The 18,455-nt window shown below is 38.3% G+C and overlaps 1 protein-coding gene across 1 annotated transcript in view; it reads right to left on the bottom strand.

Moving 5' to 3' along the window:
* LOC133495966 (urotensin-2 receptor) overlaps positions 1–16,624 on the bottom strand; it is a 47,921-nt gene extending 31,297 nt beyond the window's left edge. The window contains exons 1-3 of the mRNA XM_061811061.1: positions 15,935–16,624; positions 13,848–14,572; positions 11,103–11,480 (exon numbers count right to left, since the gene is read on the bottom strand). Of these exons, the coding sequence (XP_061667045.1) occupies positions 11,103–11,480; positions 13,848–14,561 (1,092 nt within the window). The 5' untranslated portion in view covers positions 14,562–14,572; positions 15,935–16,624. The remainder of the gene's footprint in view (positions 1–11,102; positions 11,481–13,847; positions 14,573–15,934) is intronic.
* Between the last annotated feature and the right edge of the window lie 1,831 nt (positions 16,625–18,455).

The following is an 18,455-nucleotide window of genomic DNA, read 5'->3' on the forward strand; positions in this document are numbered from 1 at the left end:
AGATGGAGGCATGCACTGGAAAGGAGAGGAATGAAGATTAGCCGAAGTAAAACAGAATATATGTGCGTGAATGAGATGGGTGGAGAGGGAAGCGTGAGGCTCCAGGAAGAAGAGATAGCAAGGGTGACTTTAAATACTTGGGGTCAACAATCCAGAGGACTGGTGAGTGTGGTAAGGAAGGAAGAGAGAGTGAGTATATTGGTAGAAGGGTGCTGAAGATGGCGCTGCCAGGCAAACGAGTGAGATTAAGACCAAAGAAAAGGTTGATAGATGTTGTGAGGCAGACACGAGGACAGTGGGTATTAGAGAGGAAGATGTAAAAGATAGGCTTAGATGGAAAAAGATGACATGCTTTGGCGACCCTTCACGGGACAACCCGAAAGGAAAAGAAGAAGAAGAAGCTGCTTATCTTCACAAGAGTCAGAGGAGTGCTACAACCTATCCCAGCCTATCTGGCCAAAATGCAGACTACACCCTGAACTGGTCACAAGTCAATCGCAAGGCACATTTCGACACCATCACTGAGAAGGAATTGAACCCACGCTGCCCGCACTAAAATCAGGTGTGTGTAGCACTTCACATCAATGATGCTCAATATTCACAAATAGATTATTATTTTTTTTAATATTAATTTCTGATGGTACAAATGAAAGGGCATTCCTAAAATTATCATTATTTCTATTGCATCAATCCTCTCCATAATGAAATATTCAGTGGCAGTGATTTGAGAAAAGAAAGAAGCATCAACACAGTTTGAACTGCTCCAAATTTAAATGCACTGAGTCAACATAAAACATCTCAATTTCTCAGCTTTTTCTCGAGACAACTATTTGGCCAGGCGGTTGCTTCCAAAACTTAAATGACGCATGGCCGAAAACGCTTGTGAAACCACAGACACAGAACAGAATTCCTTCAAGGAACGCTCACTTAAAAATGGAACGATTAATCATGCCATTCCTTCGGGTGAATGGGCAGCCTCACGATTCATGTTCACTATAAAATACAAAGCTAGGCTTTTTGACCACTTTGCCGTAGTAAGAAACAAAGGTGACCCACTGGTTCATTCGGTTCATTCAGCTTGGCAACGCCTAACGCCAACGACTGCTATTGGACGTGAAAATGAAATGATAAATGGCACTTCTCAATGGCCAACAATCTTATCTCATCTCAGCAAAAGCAGTCTGTGATGAAAACAATACTGGCACAATTAATGTTTGTGTGTTAGGGACCAGAAAAACTTGTGAGTGGGCTACCGTGCTTAAGATGAATACTCTTCTCAATCAAGGTTTTGGGTCCCATTTTGACAAAGCACGTTTTCCTTATTCTCATTGCAACACCGAATCTCATTTCCAAGATGGCTTCACCGATGAAATTAGGCGTCACCTCTCAAAGAAATCATTGCAGAATCTAAACGCCACAGATTGAAAGAGGACTCAGAAATGAAGTACTTCGTAAAACTAAATGTTATTCATGATCTCTCATGAAATATTGAAAGCTTGATGGATTGGACAACTTTTTTGTTTGTTTTCTTTTAGGCAACCTGAACACTTTGAGTGTACCTCAGTTGTGGCTATGAGTAAAACCACCAAAAATAAATAATCAATATGTTCCATGCCCAAAATCTTTACATTTGGCAAAATGCTAAAACTTTCAGAATATTTCAATTTCAATAAAGCAAGTACACTGAATAAGGAATCATTTTCATTTCAATCAAAACAAATCCTTCAGATTTAATTTCACCGTTTGAATTTAAAATAACAAAAATGGAGCTACCCCACTTGAGTTCTCATTGGCTAATGTGATAAACTCCGTTTTAAGTGTCAAATGCTTTTTTTTATACCGTGCATATACAATACAGGACCAAAACTTGTTGCTCACACATGACCATAACACATGATCAGTCAGGAGTAATTAATCTTAATAATTCATCAAATTATTTACATTTCGACATTTCTTCCACCCAACAGAAGTGATCTGCATATTAAACGTATTTATCATTGACAGTGCATCGTAGATGCATGGGAAAAAGGGCTGCGACTTTTTAAGTCTATACATCTGTTTCATGGCATTGCCAGTAATCAATGAAGCATACACGGGTGACATGATAACAATACTGTAATGATTAGCAAGTGAAAAACTGCCCATTTGTTTTTTCGCCCCCACCGCCTACATATATGTTATTAACTGACTCAAAGTGGTGCAAGCCAGCTATAATTTTAGATTAGAAGGGATATTTTGTGTTTAAACCCACAGGGGATCCTGATAAATACTTTCACAGTTTTCATAAAAGTGTGATTCACAATCGCAGTGTGGTAAACAAATTGCCTACATGAATTTACACGCATTGTATAGTTTTATTTGTGAAGGATTCTACCTTTCAACATATTAATATATGTATTATTTTGTGTTACACAGTGGCAAATGACAGAAATTAATGTTTAAAGTTTGAAACAGGTTGCAACATTCAGTAAGATAAGTTGTTAAGAAAATGTGTACCAGTATATATCAGGTTAAATGAATTAAAAAGGAAGAAAAAATTCTGTTGAACCAGGGCTACAGGAAAAGTGCTATCATGGGGAAAGTGTTTCTTTAAAAACGATATTCTTTTTACAAGGTCAGCATCCATTATATGTAACCTCAAAAAAAAAAAAAAAAGTCAGAACAAATATCAATCAGGATGAGCGACAGCGCTGCACTGACAATCTTCACTGCTCATCTCACATTTTCTGCAAGCAGAAGATGACTTGTGATGAGGGGAGGGGGGATGACCAGAAATTTCATGAAAAGGTTCTTGACTGGCACTTTGCACTTGAACATTTTGTAATAACAACGACTGATGTTTGCCATACTCCAAAAACCATTCCTGTTATTAGAGAAGAACACGGTGTAGAAATGTGATGTATTTATGTTGTTTACCAAATTAGGCATGCGGGAGAGAGTTTTGTTGCGGGACATTTTTATGTTCATATTTATGTAGTTTGTCATAGACAACAACAGAGTCGTCTCCTTTTCAATTTCATCATTTCAATGACTCAGATGAATTACTGCTCAATAGATTCAGTCAGAGCATGACGTTAAAGCATGGGTGTCAAACTCAAGGCCTGGGGGCCAGATCCGACCCACCACATGATTTTATGTGGCCTGTGGAAGTGAACTTACATGATTCTTGTTAAAATCTATACAAAAATTTTAAATCGTCATATCATAAATGATAACATTGAGATATTGCAAGCATTTTTGGCTTACCAGACATGAACAACAGTTGGAAAAACCCATTACCCTTGATTTCTGATTCCAAAACTAGTTCATAAATTTCATGTGTAAATATGATTAGGTGATAAAAGGTTTATGTTTTCAGTCATAATAGCCCCCTGAAGGAAACCATAACTACAATAGGGCCCACGACAAAAAGGAGTTTTCTTTATTTTTTTGCAAAATCTCAGGAAGTTAGACTTTTCTGTTTCTGAAAATATGCTCTGTCCACTTTTCTTTATTTGAAGAAAATGAAATTTGAATAATTTCAATATCTACATGTGATAATTGTCGACTGTAGAAGGTGATGGTCATCTCAGCAATATTAGAAGTTAAAATTTAAGATAGTTAAGTTTGTCCATAGGTGTCAAACTCAAAACCTGGGGGCCAGATGCGACCCACCATATTTTGTGTCGGAAAATGCGGCGGAAATCAAATCATGTTCATCATCTTTCATGATATTTGCTAAAATCTGTACCCTAATTGTCATAATAATAAACAATAGTGTTGACATATTAGATTTGACTGTTACCAAACCCCTTATCTTACAGTAACTTAAACAACACTTAAACTATTATGCTTGTCTTCTGATTTCAAAACGAGTTATCCCTCAATTTGTTGTGTAGTGGTAATGATATGATGTGGCGATTAAATATTGTAAATTTTTCCTATTCTAAAGGCCTTCTGAGGGAAATCAGAAATACAATGCGTCCAGAGACTAAAGGAGTGACTTTAATTTGTCTGATCAACCTATTAAAGTAAAGTTATGATTGATAAATGTTCATTCACTGGTAGTGGTCAATGTATTAATAAATAACATTAAATACTGCATATTTATTCTTGGAAGTCTAAATTTGGCCATCTTGAAAGACAGCCACATTATCCTGGTAGGTCATGATTGGTTCCTCAGACAGAGAAACTTCTGATGTGAAACAATTTAAAGAACATCAGGCCATATTCGCCTGCACACATCTAATTTCATTTTCTTTTTAAGGCACCTGACATACGCACCTTTCAGCTCTGCAAATTCTCTCATGCAGACTTCTGACGAACACGCCGTGTGTAACTTGGAAAATTGTGTGAATCCAACAAAGCAGCATGACTCACTGAAGTCTGCTGATGGCTGTAAATTATGGTGCATGGATATTTCCCAAGACTTGTAAATGTCATAGAACGCTATTTGGAAAATAAATAAATACGTGGCACGGTGGAGCAGCCGTGAAGCGTTGGCCTCACAATTCTGAGGTCCAGGGTTCAATCCTGGCCCAAACTGTTTGGAGTTTGTATGGTCTCCCCGTGCCTGCGTGGGTTTTCTCTGGCCACTTCGGTTTCCTGCCACATCCCAAAAACATGCAACATTAATTGGACACTCTAAATTGCCCCTAGGTGTGATTGTGTGACTGTTGTCTGTCTCCATGTGCCCTGCGATTGGCTGGCAACCAGTTCAGGGTATACCCTGCCTCCTGCCTGATGACAGCTGACATAGGCTTCAGCACTCCCGTGACCCTTGTGAGGATAAGCGGCTAAGAAAATGGATGGACAGTTTAGTTGATTAGTATTTATAATAGATCGTGTCCATGTGGTTATACTCAGCAGTATTGATTTATCTTATGATATGTATCCAGTATACATGTTCCATGTTTTGATTCCCTTCCGATCGGTGACTTACAGTCTACAGATCCGTGTCTGTTCAAACAAGGCAAATAAACATTTAAAAACACTTGTTTGTAACTATGAGGAAAGCTTAGACAAGGAACATATAACCAATTAAATACTATATAGAACTTAACCTTTGAGATCTATTTTTTGTGTCATTCATTAATAATCAAATTAATTACTGACAGCAGTCAGTGGAGTAATGTGGAGTTTCTGCCAACTGAAATCAAATGGGGGAAGAATCAGCCCGGACAAACTAAATAGTATGTAAAACATAATATTTGTACTGTCTATGCCCATTTTATTAATTCTGTCTTGTATTTGCTTGGTGTTGCCACTTGTTGCTACATAATTATGTGCAATTTGGGTCTCTGTGCATATGACTTGTTTCATGTGTTGAGTCAATGGAAACAGTTTTATGTGAAACTTGAAATGTAAGTAGAAATAGGCACCTCAAACATATATTATCGGCATTATCAGAATTAGGCACTTGGACCTGCAGTTTAAACCGAGCCAAAGGCTTAAACCACTGCAAAACAACTGCATAGTTTTGGTTTTCAATGGGCATGATCATTTAAAGGTCACCATACATCGAGTCTGCACTTGAACGTGAACAAAATGGATAATTGTGAACAAATTACATTCAGTAACTAACACCCACACAACCTCTTGCACATATACCAACTCGCTGAAACAGAAAAAAAAGTTTTTCCTGGCTTTCCTATAAGAGACTGCACATACACAGTCCTGCCTTCTTTTTTTTTTCAACCTCAAACAACAACATATAGAGTATCTATACAACAGTATGTACTGCATATAAAACAGAGGCCATTGGCAATAAATCATTTCAGACACCATATCCAACATTACACTGGGCACTTTCCCTTTTACAGGTAAAAGCTTCTAAAGACACAGGTGAGAGAACATCAATTACAATTTGTAGCTCCTAAAATGGGTCATGTCAATATAATGAGCTTGGAAGACGAATAGGCCCTTCACAATCATGGATGTAGAAAAGAGTTATAGCATGACTGCCCTGATGACCTTTCCAGCCATGACCTGTAATTTAGTCTTTCAAACCCTCTAATTTATTAATTTATTTATTTTAAGGAGACAGGAATCCCACTGAAACGAGAAAATGACAACCAATGAAAGTCGTTATCTATTTAACATACGTGCTCGTCAGAGGTGCAAATGACTTGAATCTGCTGCTGATGTTAGCAGCTGCGGTCATGTGGCTGATACAGTTCTACCCCTAAAAATGAATGTTTATCTTGCTCCAACAAAGTAGAGGCCTTTCCTTCTGGAACAAAATTGATTTTTTTTTTTAATGGTGAGAATGTGTACATGTAGATATTTGTTATCAGAACACTTTCCTCACATTGGTTGAGGACTGGAATTTGACACTTCCACTGGCTCGATGTTGGGGAAGTGCCAGGGAATGAATACTTTGGTTTTTGATTTTGAATGATGTTCACATACAGTCAAAGTCATAATGTGGATTGGTAGCGGTACACTGATATCTAGCAGGACATCATATATAATCTTTTCACTATGAAAGTACAATGTATTTTTCCATCCATTTAAAAAAATAGAAATCAACTGGTCTCTCTAAAATATGTACATTGTGCCTTTTACTATAGAGCTCGTGCACCTACGTAGCCAAAGTCACGTTACTGGCCATACTGCCGGGCTAGCAAAGTATAGTTCAATGCTAAGTTGGTTGGAGACGACACGAAAATACGTCTTATTGCACGCCGGCGAGAGTTTTGTCCGATACAGTTAAACATTTAGAAGGTGATAATAAACGAAGGTATGTGGAAAAATGAGAGACACTTGGCATAGAGGATCCATATTCAATGCCGAAGATGATGTTTTCGGCAATAAATAGTGGACTGTTAACCCATGTCCGCTTGTCTTTGACAACTGGATCTACACATGTATCTGGTGATTAAGTCGTTGAGATTTACAGGAAGAGTTTGAAAGCGTAGAAAAGTCTGGGCCCATACAAATACTTTGTTGCTGGATATTTTTTCAATCAAGAATAAATCCCACATAGTGATGGAGCCACTCAGATTTTTTCCAATACAAATACCAATATTTAAATAAGTGGCCCCTGGTTTTACAAAAACTCGCATTCATTAACTATGATTGGAAAAAAAGACAGCGAGTCGGCTCCTCCGTACACGAAGCGTGTTGAGGCCACACATCAACCTATGTTAACATCACTGTGACTGACGGTTTATTTTCTTTTTTTTTTTAAATACGCATTGGACTCATTTGGGAGCAAAGCATATTAAAAAAAAAAAAAACATCTGTCAGGGAGAGGTTTACCGAAGTTTAACTTGTGTCTGCAACACGCTTCTGTGTACGTTGCAGATGACCCACTGTGATTTTTTTTCAAATACATTGTTCTCAAATGAGCCAATTTGGCATTATAAATACTTCTTGGGAATTTGAGATTGAGAATAATAATTCCGACCTGAGATGAAGTGATCGCTTCACAGTCGTGTGTATTTGGTTGGACACCATTCATCATGTTTAATTGCTGAAATCCATCGATCTTTTCTAGTCTTTTCAGCTGGTATTCTATAGAATGACCTCTTTGAATATCTACAACAACCAACAGCACAACAAGCCTCGGGCATTGTGAATATTCTGCTCCAGTTCAATGTCCCCACACTGTCGAGCAGCTCTTTTTGACTGGCAGTATGACGCAGTCAAAATGGTGACGTCACGTGCACGAGCTCTATAGACAGTATAACCAACATTTTTAATCTGGCTAATTTCATGAGAACTGCAATTCCTATAGACATCTGTGGCATTGACATTATGAGCAGCAATGTACACAGTACAATTGAGTATTTTAGACATTGTAATAAATTGCTATAGACATTTCTCAACAGTGTAGGAGAATAGTCAGATTGGGAATGTACTCAGTGCTTCTTCACACGATTAATTTCCTTTCTTTATCGGACATGAAAGGAAGAAGCCAGCTCTGCATGTACGTTTAAGCGTTTAGAGAGCATATATTACAACGTATCGAGAACTTGAAAAGTGAAGCAATTAATCACTGTTATGCTACATGTTTTCATGTCTAATTGTTCATGTTGTGGAGTTCGCTCTCTTTAGACGGTGGCCCTTATTAAATATGGATGGAGTTGCTATTGTTGCTGATACAGCTTTTGAATAGTGCCCTAAACCAATGTCTTTATCAATTATTATCATTCCTTTCATATTGACATTGCCTTTTAGTGCTAATCTTAGTCACTCGAGAGGGACTTTCAATCCTTTGTACGAATACAGTGTATGGAATAATTAAACTAGTGCAAAGGGGATTGCAATTTAGCTGCAGTGAATATTAAGTTGATTTCAAGCACAAAACTGGACAGAGTGTGGCTACCAATGCTTTATTCCTGCTATTTCCTGTGTACTCTGGCCTTTCCTGCCCTTTTGTTACTGTAATCATGATTCTATCAAGCGTCATTATGAGTTCGAAACGCTTTGCAATTGGCAGCCAGGGATCTGTCACCGTGTGGATACACGTGATATTTTATTGAGGAACCTTTTATGGTCCACTTGAGAAGTCAGCAGTAAAAATACTGCATGGTTGAGACTTTTTCACAAGAAAATCATCAAAGGAAGTAAATACTACATGAAAAACCAGACAGAGTAACAAAACTAAGTTTTTGATCATTTTCAAAAAGGGTAACATTTTACAACTATTCACAAATGACTGACTGACTGTGAAAGGCAATTTATTTTAAAAGCTCTTTTTCAAGGCTGCCAATCTGAACCCCGGGAGCATTTCTTTTTGTTGATAAGAAAATGAATAATGAATAAAATGTCAATGTGAAATTCAACTTTTAGAGTACAATATATAGTTTATGTGGTCTGCCATGGGTTTGTGCACAATACATATTCAATAATTTTATTCCAGGCTGGAAGAGTTCTAAAAAACTTCACGCACAAAAAATCTATTTCAATCTTTGATTTGCCATTTAACAATGGTGGAACTTTTACACAGTTATATGCTTGGGCTTCCATGAGGGACGAACTGTTACATCCTAAATGTTCATGAACTAAGTAATGCTAAGCGGTGTTACTAATAACATGTAAAAACAATGAACTGTGTACTTAGCCTTACTTACGTTTGATGAGTGAATAATGTGTTAACCAAAGAGAAGAGGATTGGATAAGAAGGATAACCACCGCTCATAATCAAGTGTGCATTGTGTTTTTAAATTAATCTTATCGTCATCGATATGTCGACTGAAGTGAAGTACATTGATACTGATTATGAACATCTTAACTGAATTTGAACGACCACACAAATGAATTACTAATATTACCGGCTCAGCGTCCATTCCAGCCTGGCCATCCTGGAAGAAGGACCCCCCCCCACCCCCCCAACTGTAATCCATTTACAAGGTTTCTTTCTCAAGTTTTTCCTTGCCCTCGGGATTTTCTCCATTTTTGTCAACCGTTGTCTTATGAAGCCCTTTGAGATTTTTTTTTGCCATTCAGGGTTAAATAAATAAACGGAACCAGGCAAATAATGAGGAATATGTCAGGAGGTGTGTGCTTACTGCTATTTTGTGTGTAATGTACCCTACTTGATTAACACAGCATGCCACAAACATAACAATATTGCCATAAATAACCATTAATCTTCTCCCCCAAAGCAGATGTCTGCTGTTTCGAATTGGAAAAAGTCAAAAATGCTCATTTGGTCCAATTTTTAGTGTGTGTGTATGGGAAACTTTTATTTATGGTCTTAGTTCACCCTTTGCCAGATATACTGGAGTTGACTTAACCATTGAGCCGGTGAAGGAGACAAGTGACACTGATACTCATGCTACTTCATCACTGAGAGTTGTTTTTAATTTTGAGAGCTATTAGAGGTGTGACTGCACAAGACCAAATACCCAGAAACAAATGTCCCCTGTGGAAGGAATTTGGTATCACTCAGCGCATGATATTCCAAAGCAGAGCACAGCAATAACTGTCTCTAGTAACCATCTCCACTGATACTAAAGACACACAAACCATCAGGGCTAAATCCCAACCTACGCCAGTTTTATGCTATTCAAAAACATTAATTCAATGACATCGCATGATGGTATAGATAATTATTATGACAACCAAATAGCTTTTCCTTGCAAGCTTGTATGTATTTTGATTCTTCCCTTGCTTGCATCTTCCTCCTAAATTCCAAAAAAGACCCCTGTAATTAATGACAACCACTCCAGGATGTACCGTGCTCGCTCAAAGTGAGCTGGGCTAGGCTCCAGCTCACCCCTAACCTGAATGATGACAAGCGCTATCGGAAATGGAGGCCTACTGTATGTCTGTGCACATTTCCCCCAGTCACACTACAATAAATTTCTCCAGTTTCCTCATCACGAAAAAAAATTGCAAAGGACATCTAATATTAGTACGAGCGCATCTCAGTTGTGTGTGTGAGAGGTCATCCAGAAGTACATTCCTGACGGCCCCTCATATTACTTGCACAATGTACACAACAGCCATGCAGATCGACATATGCATAAGTTAAGACAAAAAAAACAAAACACCTACGCTCTGTTTTTGAATAAATGGAGACCGTTAAAGTACATAAAGTAGATGCATGAAAAAAAAAAAATCACTTACACTTACAAATATGGGTAACGTAAAAATGGCTTTCAGGCTCTTATAGTACATTAAATTAGAATTCCAGCTCTTATAGTACATTAAATTAGAATTCCACAGTGAATTTTGCTTCATAATTCAATTTAGGAACTTGTGACATAACTTTAAACTCCTACTAACCATCTATGAAACACAATGTGTTCTGAGATACTGTTTTATTTGACTTTGAGAATTTTCCTCATGGTAACCACAGTTGTGGTTTCCAATGTCAAAACAATCAGCATCATAAAATCTTTTCAACACTACCATCATTTTTTCAATAGAACAATCATAAACGTAGAAAAAAACACTAATATTAAACCAAAACACAAATCACTATGTTTGATCATCTGTACCTGTTTGAAATTCGAACTGTTTGCTATAATAAAGCCATTAAGAAGTCAGAAAGGAATTATTAAGCTGCAGATGTTGTCATGGAATTTTCTCTTAGGTGATAAGTCAGGACCACCCAGTTGACCAAACTCAGGCTATGTTTAAAAAAAAAAAATAATACATGTGCCTACCTCACAAGCTGCTGTTGTGGGCACGCAAGGAGGCTGTGTGTGTGAGCATGAAACTTTCTGTACACTGCTGACTGCTTGCAGACGGCGACCTGCGTGGCGAGCGCTGCAAACGGCCCCTCCTTCAAAAAAACTCCCGGCTGACCAGGACCGGTTGTGCTTCCTTAAGTACTCCTTGTAGTTCTTGGTGAGCAATGTGTATAGGAATGGGTTGATGCAGCTGTTGGAGTATGTCAGACATGTCGTCAGGTAATTGATGTTGCGCTTGGCTGCGGACGACAGGGGCAGTGTCGGATGGTACTGACCCAGGAGCTGCCAGATCCAAAAAGGCAAGAAGCATGCCCAAAATAGGAGTACGATGGTGAAAATCAGGTAGAGAACCTTTGGGGTGATAAAAGGAAAGGGAGAACCTGTTAAGGTACAATACGTCACTGATAGCATTAAATAAACTAAATGACTCAAATTGTGTTTCCAAGGAAAGCAAAACTAATTGTAGGGTGCTGGATATGGACTCAGAAGAAATCTAAATTACTTGCAAATATGCTCAATAGGGGGTATGGGCTGACATGAAATATATTCTCCTGCCATGGCGCCATGTCTAAATCATTCCTTTTCTGTCCATGATCTCACTTTTGACCATCTTGCACAAAAACAACTTGATGGAACTGATAAGTATTTGAACTTAGAAAAATAACAGCTCAAACGTGTTAAGAGGAACTCTGTTTAAAGAAGACATAGTACGCAACTCTGTTCCACAACTTAAAACAATTCAATGTGTCTGAATTAAATCTATGACAGTAATGAAGAACTAAAGAGTTAGTCAATGCCAAACACCAGGATGAAGCAAGGAGGTTGCAACCAGCCCAGGGCTCCAACTAGCCCTGAGTGAAAAGATAAAAAAAAGCAAGATGCCATGACGCCCCATTATTTTCAGCATTTAGATAAAATGTCTCCTTTCCACTTTATGAATAGTTGGAGTTTTTAACATTATTTGAAGTACTTTCCTTTTGGCACAAATACTTTGTACTGAGTTGAGAAGCGACACAACCTTCTGAAGCAGAACTAAGCAGCCAATTGTAGTCCCCGTCTTGCAATTACTGTCAAATGTTGAAAACCTTGGAAAATGAAGATAATGTTTCGAGCAGCTGACGTATTCACTTTCTCGGGAACCACGTTCTGACTGATGTGCGGAAGCCAAAATCCGATCAACTGAATTCGCTATTAAATCTTGAATTATGTCCACGTAGAATATAAATCCATTTCTTTTAGGGATATATGTTGTTTTACATTGCCACACATCCTGACAGGCTGACAGGAACATAGAGCACTTCCCTCCAAAATATTGATTTGACCTCTCAAAAGAGATAATTAAGTGAACACAGAAAGTCAATGTCATGTTATAAACCATAAAAATGTGACTGATGTTTTTTAAGATGGATATTCCATTTATAATTATTTTTAGACATTACAGAGAATGATTCCAGTATGACAACATACCATGAATCCCTAAATCAAATTCAAGAAGTTCATTACCTCATTTAATTGTGGCCTAAACATGAAATCACATTTGTTGTTGTATGACAGAGCGACAATGGGTTTGACATCTTATAATATACAGCGTGGTTGTTGACAGCGTCTCCACCCTAATAGTTTTCTTAATTCCGGATTGTGTTTGTGAACCTGATGGCCTCATCACGCTCACTCAGATGGCTTCCTGCTACATGTCATATGTGCTCCTTTGTGCGCTCTTATCATGCTTGCACTTGATATGAGCCCATTGACAGTGACGTCTGTTGCCAATGTGTTTGTGAGAGAGAGCAAACCAGGATTGAAGTGATCAATTAATATTCATGCAATGAACAGGGGAAACAGGAGAACAGGTTGGGTTGTTTTGGTGAATCAATCACTGCTTGGGTATTAGATGGAAAATCTGTTCAAAATTGAAACCAGTTTGACATTTAACCCCACATCCCCTAGGAATCTTGAATATCTTTAAAAAGTGGGACGTACAGTATATTGGAAAACTGACGTTTTAATCACTTGTTGACAAATATGGGAATCTGGAGTGTCTGCCCACTTATCAAGAGTGAAAGTGCACAACCAAGTAAATCTTTTGTGTGCTGCCTTCCTCCTAAAATGTGTCTATAAATCCAGTGAGAATTATTTAAAATATATGGCCCTGCGCACACTATCTTTGCCCATGGTTTGGCAACTAAGATGCCCATTTATCATGGGATCTGCACACTAATTGTAAGTATACTTTGACAGCTTTTTGATTGGGCACCACCTCCATAAGTGAAACTAAAATTGTTGCAAAGATTCAGGGGTTGAGCACAAGTGGCCCCGCCTCTTGCTCCACCCTTTGTTGTCATGGTGACAAAACTCTGTTGGGTACGCCCAATCGCGAAGGGTGCTTATCTGCTACGTGCCATTGCTTAAAATTAATCTAGCCGTTGCTTTGAAAAAAGCAATCTCTCACTTTTGATCTTGATCGTGATTGATATTTGCGCTGGATAATATGTCACAAACATCTCTGGATATGACACATGTTCTATGGCGTAGGCTCTCTTTTCAAAAATAAAAAGCATCCCTGAATATCTACACACCCCGTATTGTAATAAATAAAGAGATAGGTTTGATTTGCTCGAAACTCAATCCCCACAATATATTGTTTTGTTTCACACAAATGAGTAAGCATATAACCATCCTCAAACAAAACAAAAAAAGTCTGTATTGACCTCCACTGACCTTCAGATTGGGAAGCTTATTGGTCGTTTTGAAGGTCACTGTCTGTGAAATCCAGTAAGTCCGAGCAAGCTGGATGTAGAGGTAACCAATGATCAGTCCTGGGGCAACAATGCTTGTGCAAAAAAGGAAGGTGATATAAATCTTATAGGACAGGGATGACAAGGTGGGAAGACACATCGCCTTGTTTCCCACCTTCATCATTTGAATGCTCACAATCATCGGTAATGTGAGGATTAAAGAAGTCCCCCAAACGAGCAGTGCAATGGCTTTTCGATACTTTTTCGACCGTTTCACCGTATCCAATGGCTTAAGCACCGCAAAGTAGCGCTCAGTGCTCATGATGGTCAGTGTGAAGATACTGGCGTGCATGGTCAGAAAGTCCATGCTGATGAGGATCCGACACCCGACGTCCCCGAAGTACCATCGCTTTAGGAAGTGTGTGCACACTACGAACGGGATGGTGAGCAGATACAGCAGATCCGCCAAGGCTAGGTTGATGATATAAATGTACATTGAAGCTGCGTTGCGCATAGAATGGCACATGACCACGAGGGTGTAGATGTTTCCCAAGACTCCCACAAGAAACATTATGGAGAGAATGGTGCCAATGGTGAAGGTGGCAGCTGGATCCTCATGGGAGCTTTCAGGGACGTCGGTAGCATTGGTGCTCCTTTCCACCAGGACTCCCACTGGCTCCATGGACACAGTGGTCATTTCACAAGGTGCTACAACAAGAAAATGCAAGGAGTTAACTTGATGTCTTATCAATGCTCTAAGTAAATCCATCAATCTCTTATACCACTGAGCACAATTTATACATCCCCATTCAATCGCAGGGCAAATGTAAATGGCAACTCCATTAGGAATTAATTCCATGATGTCAGCAGGAAATTCAACTACAGTTGGAAAATCACTTTTTGTAATTTAACCTTTATATAAATATACTGTACATACCGTATTGCTGACATCAGGTGCAACTTTCACATTTCTAAAACCTTTACTTTTCACCCCCCCCCAAAAAAAAAGACAAAATATCAAATTGGTTGAGCCATTAATCTTTTTATAGAGAAAGCCATTTTCATTTCTGTAAGTTGGTCAAAATTTTGCAAATATGTCAAACCTGTGAGGTGATTGACCAATAGGTGTTTGTGAAAATATGTAATTGACCCAATTTGGACATTAAGTGTTTCCCCCCAAAAATGATGATAAGATTCAAATTAGTTGTGAAAGAGGTGTGGGCTTTAAATAAACTTAGATACAGGACATCATTTCAGAATGACAGCCATTTTATACATCACACATATACTATATACGTCAGGGACTTGAAGATAGACAATTGGCAGTGTGGCCAAAACATGAAAATATGGATTACGGTTTATGTCGAAATTGTGAGTTCCTTCCCAAACACCTCCAGTTGTTGTTTGCTTGCTTTTTTTCCCATCTTTTCGGTAAATTGCAGGCATCCTCGATTATGTTGAGATCAGGCCATTGGATATTCTGACGTTGAAGAGTATTCAGTTGATTTGACTTTCCACAACAACTTGTACTACTTCTACTACATATCCTTCTATAACTTATTTGCAGTCATTGACTCAAAATATTAGAAAATCTGTGTTACGTTATACTGCTTCTAGATTTGAGCAGACTAATATTGGACAACAGCCATTATGAGGAAAGCTTACACTGTTAATACTTCAAAAACAGTTCTAAAAGTAGTTTTGAGGTTTCGCCAGGTATTGTTTAAAACAAACAAAAAACACGAGTTGAGTGATATGATTGCATTTTTAATCATGAAAATAATGACATGATGATAGTCCTGATTAAAGCAGTTTTATAATAAATAATAATTTTACCTGACTGATGAATGATTTATCTCAAAGTTTGAGACATTACTATGAAAATGCATTCTTATCACCACTCAGACAGCACCAGTATAATTTTGAGTCACAAATCCTTGCTAATTATTGCAAAGTCTACAAGCAATCACTCACAATGTGTACGCCTGTTTAAAAGGTCTGCGGACTAATTTAACAAGTCACACTGTCTGCCCTTTGCAACAGTAATTAAATGGCCATGCAAGTTAGTACCTGTGTTGTCTTGTTGGAAAGAAGCCTTCAGCCACTTTCAGCAGTTCCATTGGCCATGCTTTTTTTCAAACTTTTTCATCCCAAACATGGCACGTATGTCCAAAATTTCACACTCCATAAAATCAGCTCATACCAGGTGTCGGTGAGGTGAAACAAAAGTGAAAAAAAAAAAATAATAATAATCCAGTTCTCTAGAGGGGAACAAAACAAGTAAAATTTGTCTTCAGCTGTGACAAAAATCCGACAATTGGCAAAGAGTCCCTCAATGGTAAACACATTTAGAATTGAAAGGTGCAGATTTATAGTTGATCAGACGCACAAGTTCTCTTCCATTACATCTATGCAGCTTGGCAGCAAAGTTGTGATACAAAAGGAGCAGGGGGAAAAAAAATTGAATTACAGAAATATAAGGACAGCTCTTAAGTGGAGTGAAGACGACAGAGAAATGAAGACCGCGTTTAAGCAACCACGCGTCTCAGAGAATTCCCCCTCAGCGAGTGTATATGAGGGAGTGAGAGTGAGGTAGAGACGCAGTGAGGGAGGGGAGAGGGAGAGCAAATGAGACTCTCTTACTAAAAAAAAAAAAAAAAAAAATGGGAAGGAGAAGACAGAGAAGATCTGCTCATGGTGAGGTATGCAGGAAATGTGCTTTCCCCCCCTCACCCACGTACCACCCATTTCTATAGCACCGAGAACCACACTGGCAAAAAAGCAAATGCCATCAGAATGAATTGGTGCCGTCCACGCTCCTCTTTTGTACCACAGTGGTATCAAGTAACACTTTTTATGAATGGAAAGTACCAGTGGCACTGTTTCCTATCACTGCGACAATGCTCCTCTACGTGGCGATGACCCGACAGAACAAAAAATTCACAAGGTTCGAGTGCAGCTGGTTCACAGTATTCTCAGTTATAATTATAAGTAGAGTATAATGAGTACTTCTCTGGCACCTCATTGGATTGTGCAGACGTGATCTAATGTTGGTATAGCGTCTTCATCCCAGTCGAGGTGGTCAATTTTACAAAAGCCAAATGAGGTTGGTGTTTGTGAACTCTATGATTGCAAGTCTGAATGTGCTGTTATTTTGTCTTTTTTTGCTTCATTTTGTAATCCATTTCTGCACCAACTCGAGCACAAATCAGAAGGATGATGAGATGAAGACGAATGGGCTTTAAAGCAAAGCAAATGTATTTGTATTGCGCAATTCATACACGTGGGTAAATCAGTGTGCTCTACATGATAAAAAGCATTTAAAACGAAATCAAATATTTAAATAATTAAAACGGCACACATTGCAAGAAATATCATTTCACGATGGAGATCAGACTCAGGGGCTGACATCACCTCTGTTGGTAATTTATTCTATTTTTGTGCAGTATCATGCCTCAACTCTGCTTCACCATGTTTGCTTTGAACTCTGTGCTCCACTATTTGACCTGAGTCGGTCAATCTCAGAGCCCTACTGGGATTGTATTCCGGAAGCATTTCTTTCATGTATTCAGGACCTAAACCATTTAGTGATATTTTAACCCAGTATCAGAACTTTAAGATCTTTTCTGGAAGCCAATGTAAAGATTTTAGAATTGCAGTTATATGCTCTGACCTCTTTGTTCTAGTCAGAACCTGAGCTGCAGCATTTTGAATGAGCTGCAGCTTTTTAATGCTCATTTTTTGGAGTCAGGTCAGAAGATCATTCCAATAGCCAAGTCTACTTGAGATAAAAGTCCCCTGGTCTGCTTGACACACTCAAGCCTTCAATCTGGATATGGTTTTTAGATGGTAAAAAGCAGTTGTAGTAATTGATTTGAGCTGGGATAGGCTTCAGCACACACGTGACCCTTGTGAGGATAAGTGGCTTGGAAAATGGATGAATGGATTTGATATGATTGCTGAAGGTCAAGGCGGAATATATCAGAACACCAAGGTTTCTGACTTGGCTTTGGGTGTGTGCGCGCGCGCTTGTCTTTATGTGTGTAATAAACCTGCAGTAAAAGTTTAATGGCAATATGTTAGAATTAAAATACATATAAACCACCACATTTATTATTTTTCTTTAGTGCTTCAACTCATTTGAGGCACAGGTGAGCTGAGTCTGGGCAAGACTCACCCTAGACCAATTGCAGAAAATCACTGCACTGTATTATTACTATTCTCATTACTATTATTTTATTATTTAACTCAAACAACAAAAATATTTCTGGTAAAGCACATTATTATATCTATATATGATCTTTGCAACAATTGTAATGTTACAGGGGATTTAAAAAAAAGGTCAGACGAGGATGTGGATACAGGATATGAAAAGATATTTGATATTTGCATTAAACAATTTATTATGGTTAAAGAGATTATAAATACTGGCATATTATAAGTATGTAGTACTTTACTTGTCTTGTGTTACAGAAAGAATCAATATCTTGCGAATTAACATAACTCCAATATTTGGCTTGTTGGCCGGTTTTAACGTAAAGCCTCGGTCATTTTCCATTTTTCACAGAGGTCATCAAGGTCAATTGGTCTT

Source organism: Syngnathoides biaculeatus, chromosome 22 (assembly GCF_019802595.1).
Source record: "Syngnathoides biaculeatus isolate LvHL_M chromosome 22, ASM1980259v1, whole genome shotgun sequence".
In the NCBI taxonomy this organism is placed as follows: domain Eukaryota; kingdom Metazoa; phylum Chordata; class Actinopteri; order Syngnathiformes; family Syngnathidae; genus Syngnathoides; species Syngnathoides biaculeatus.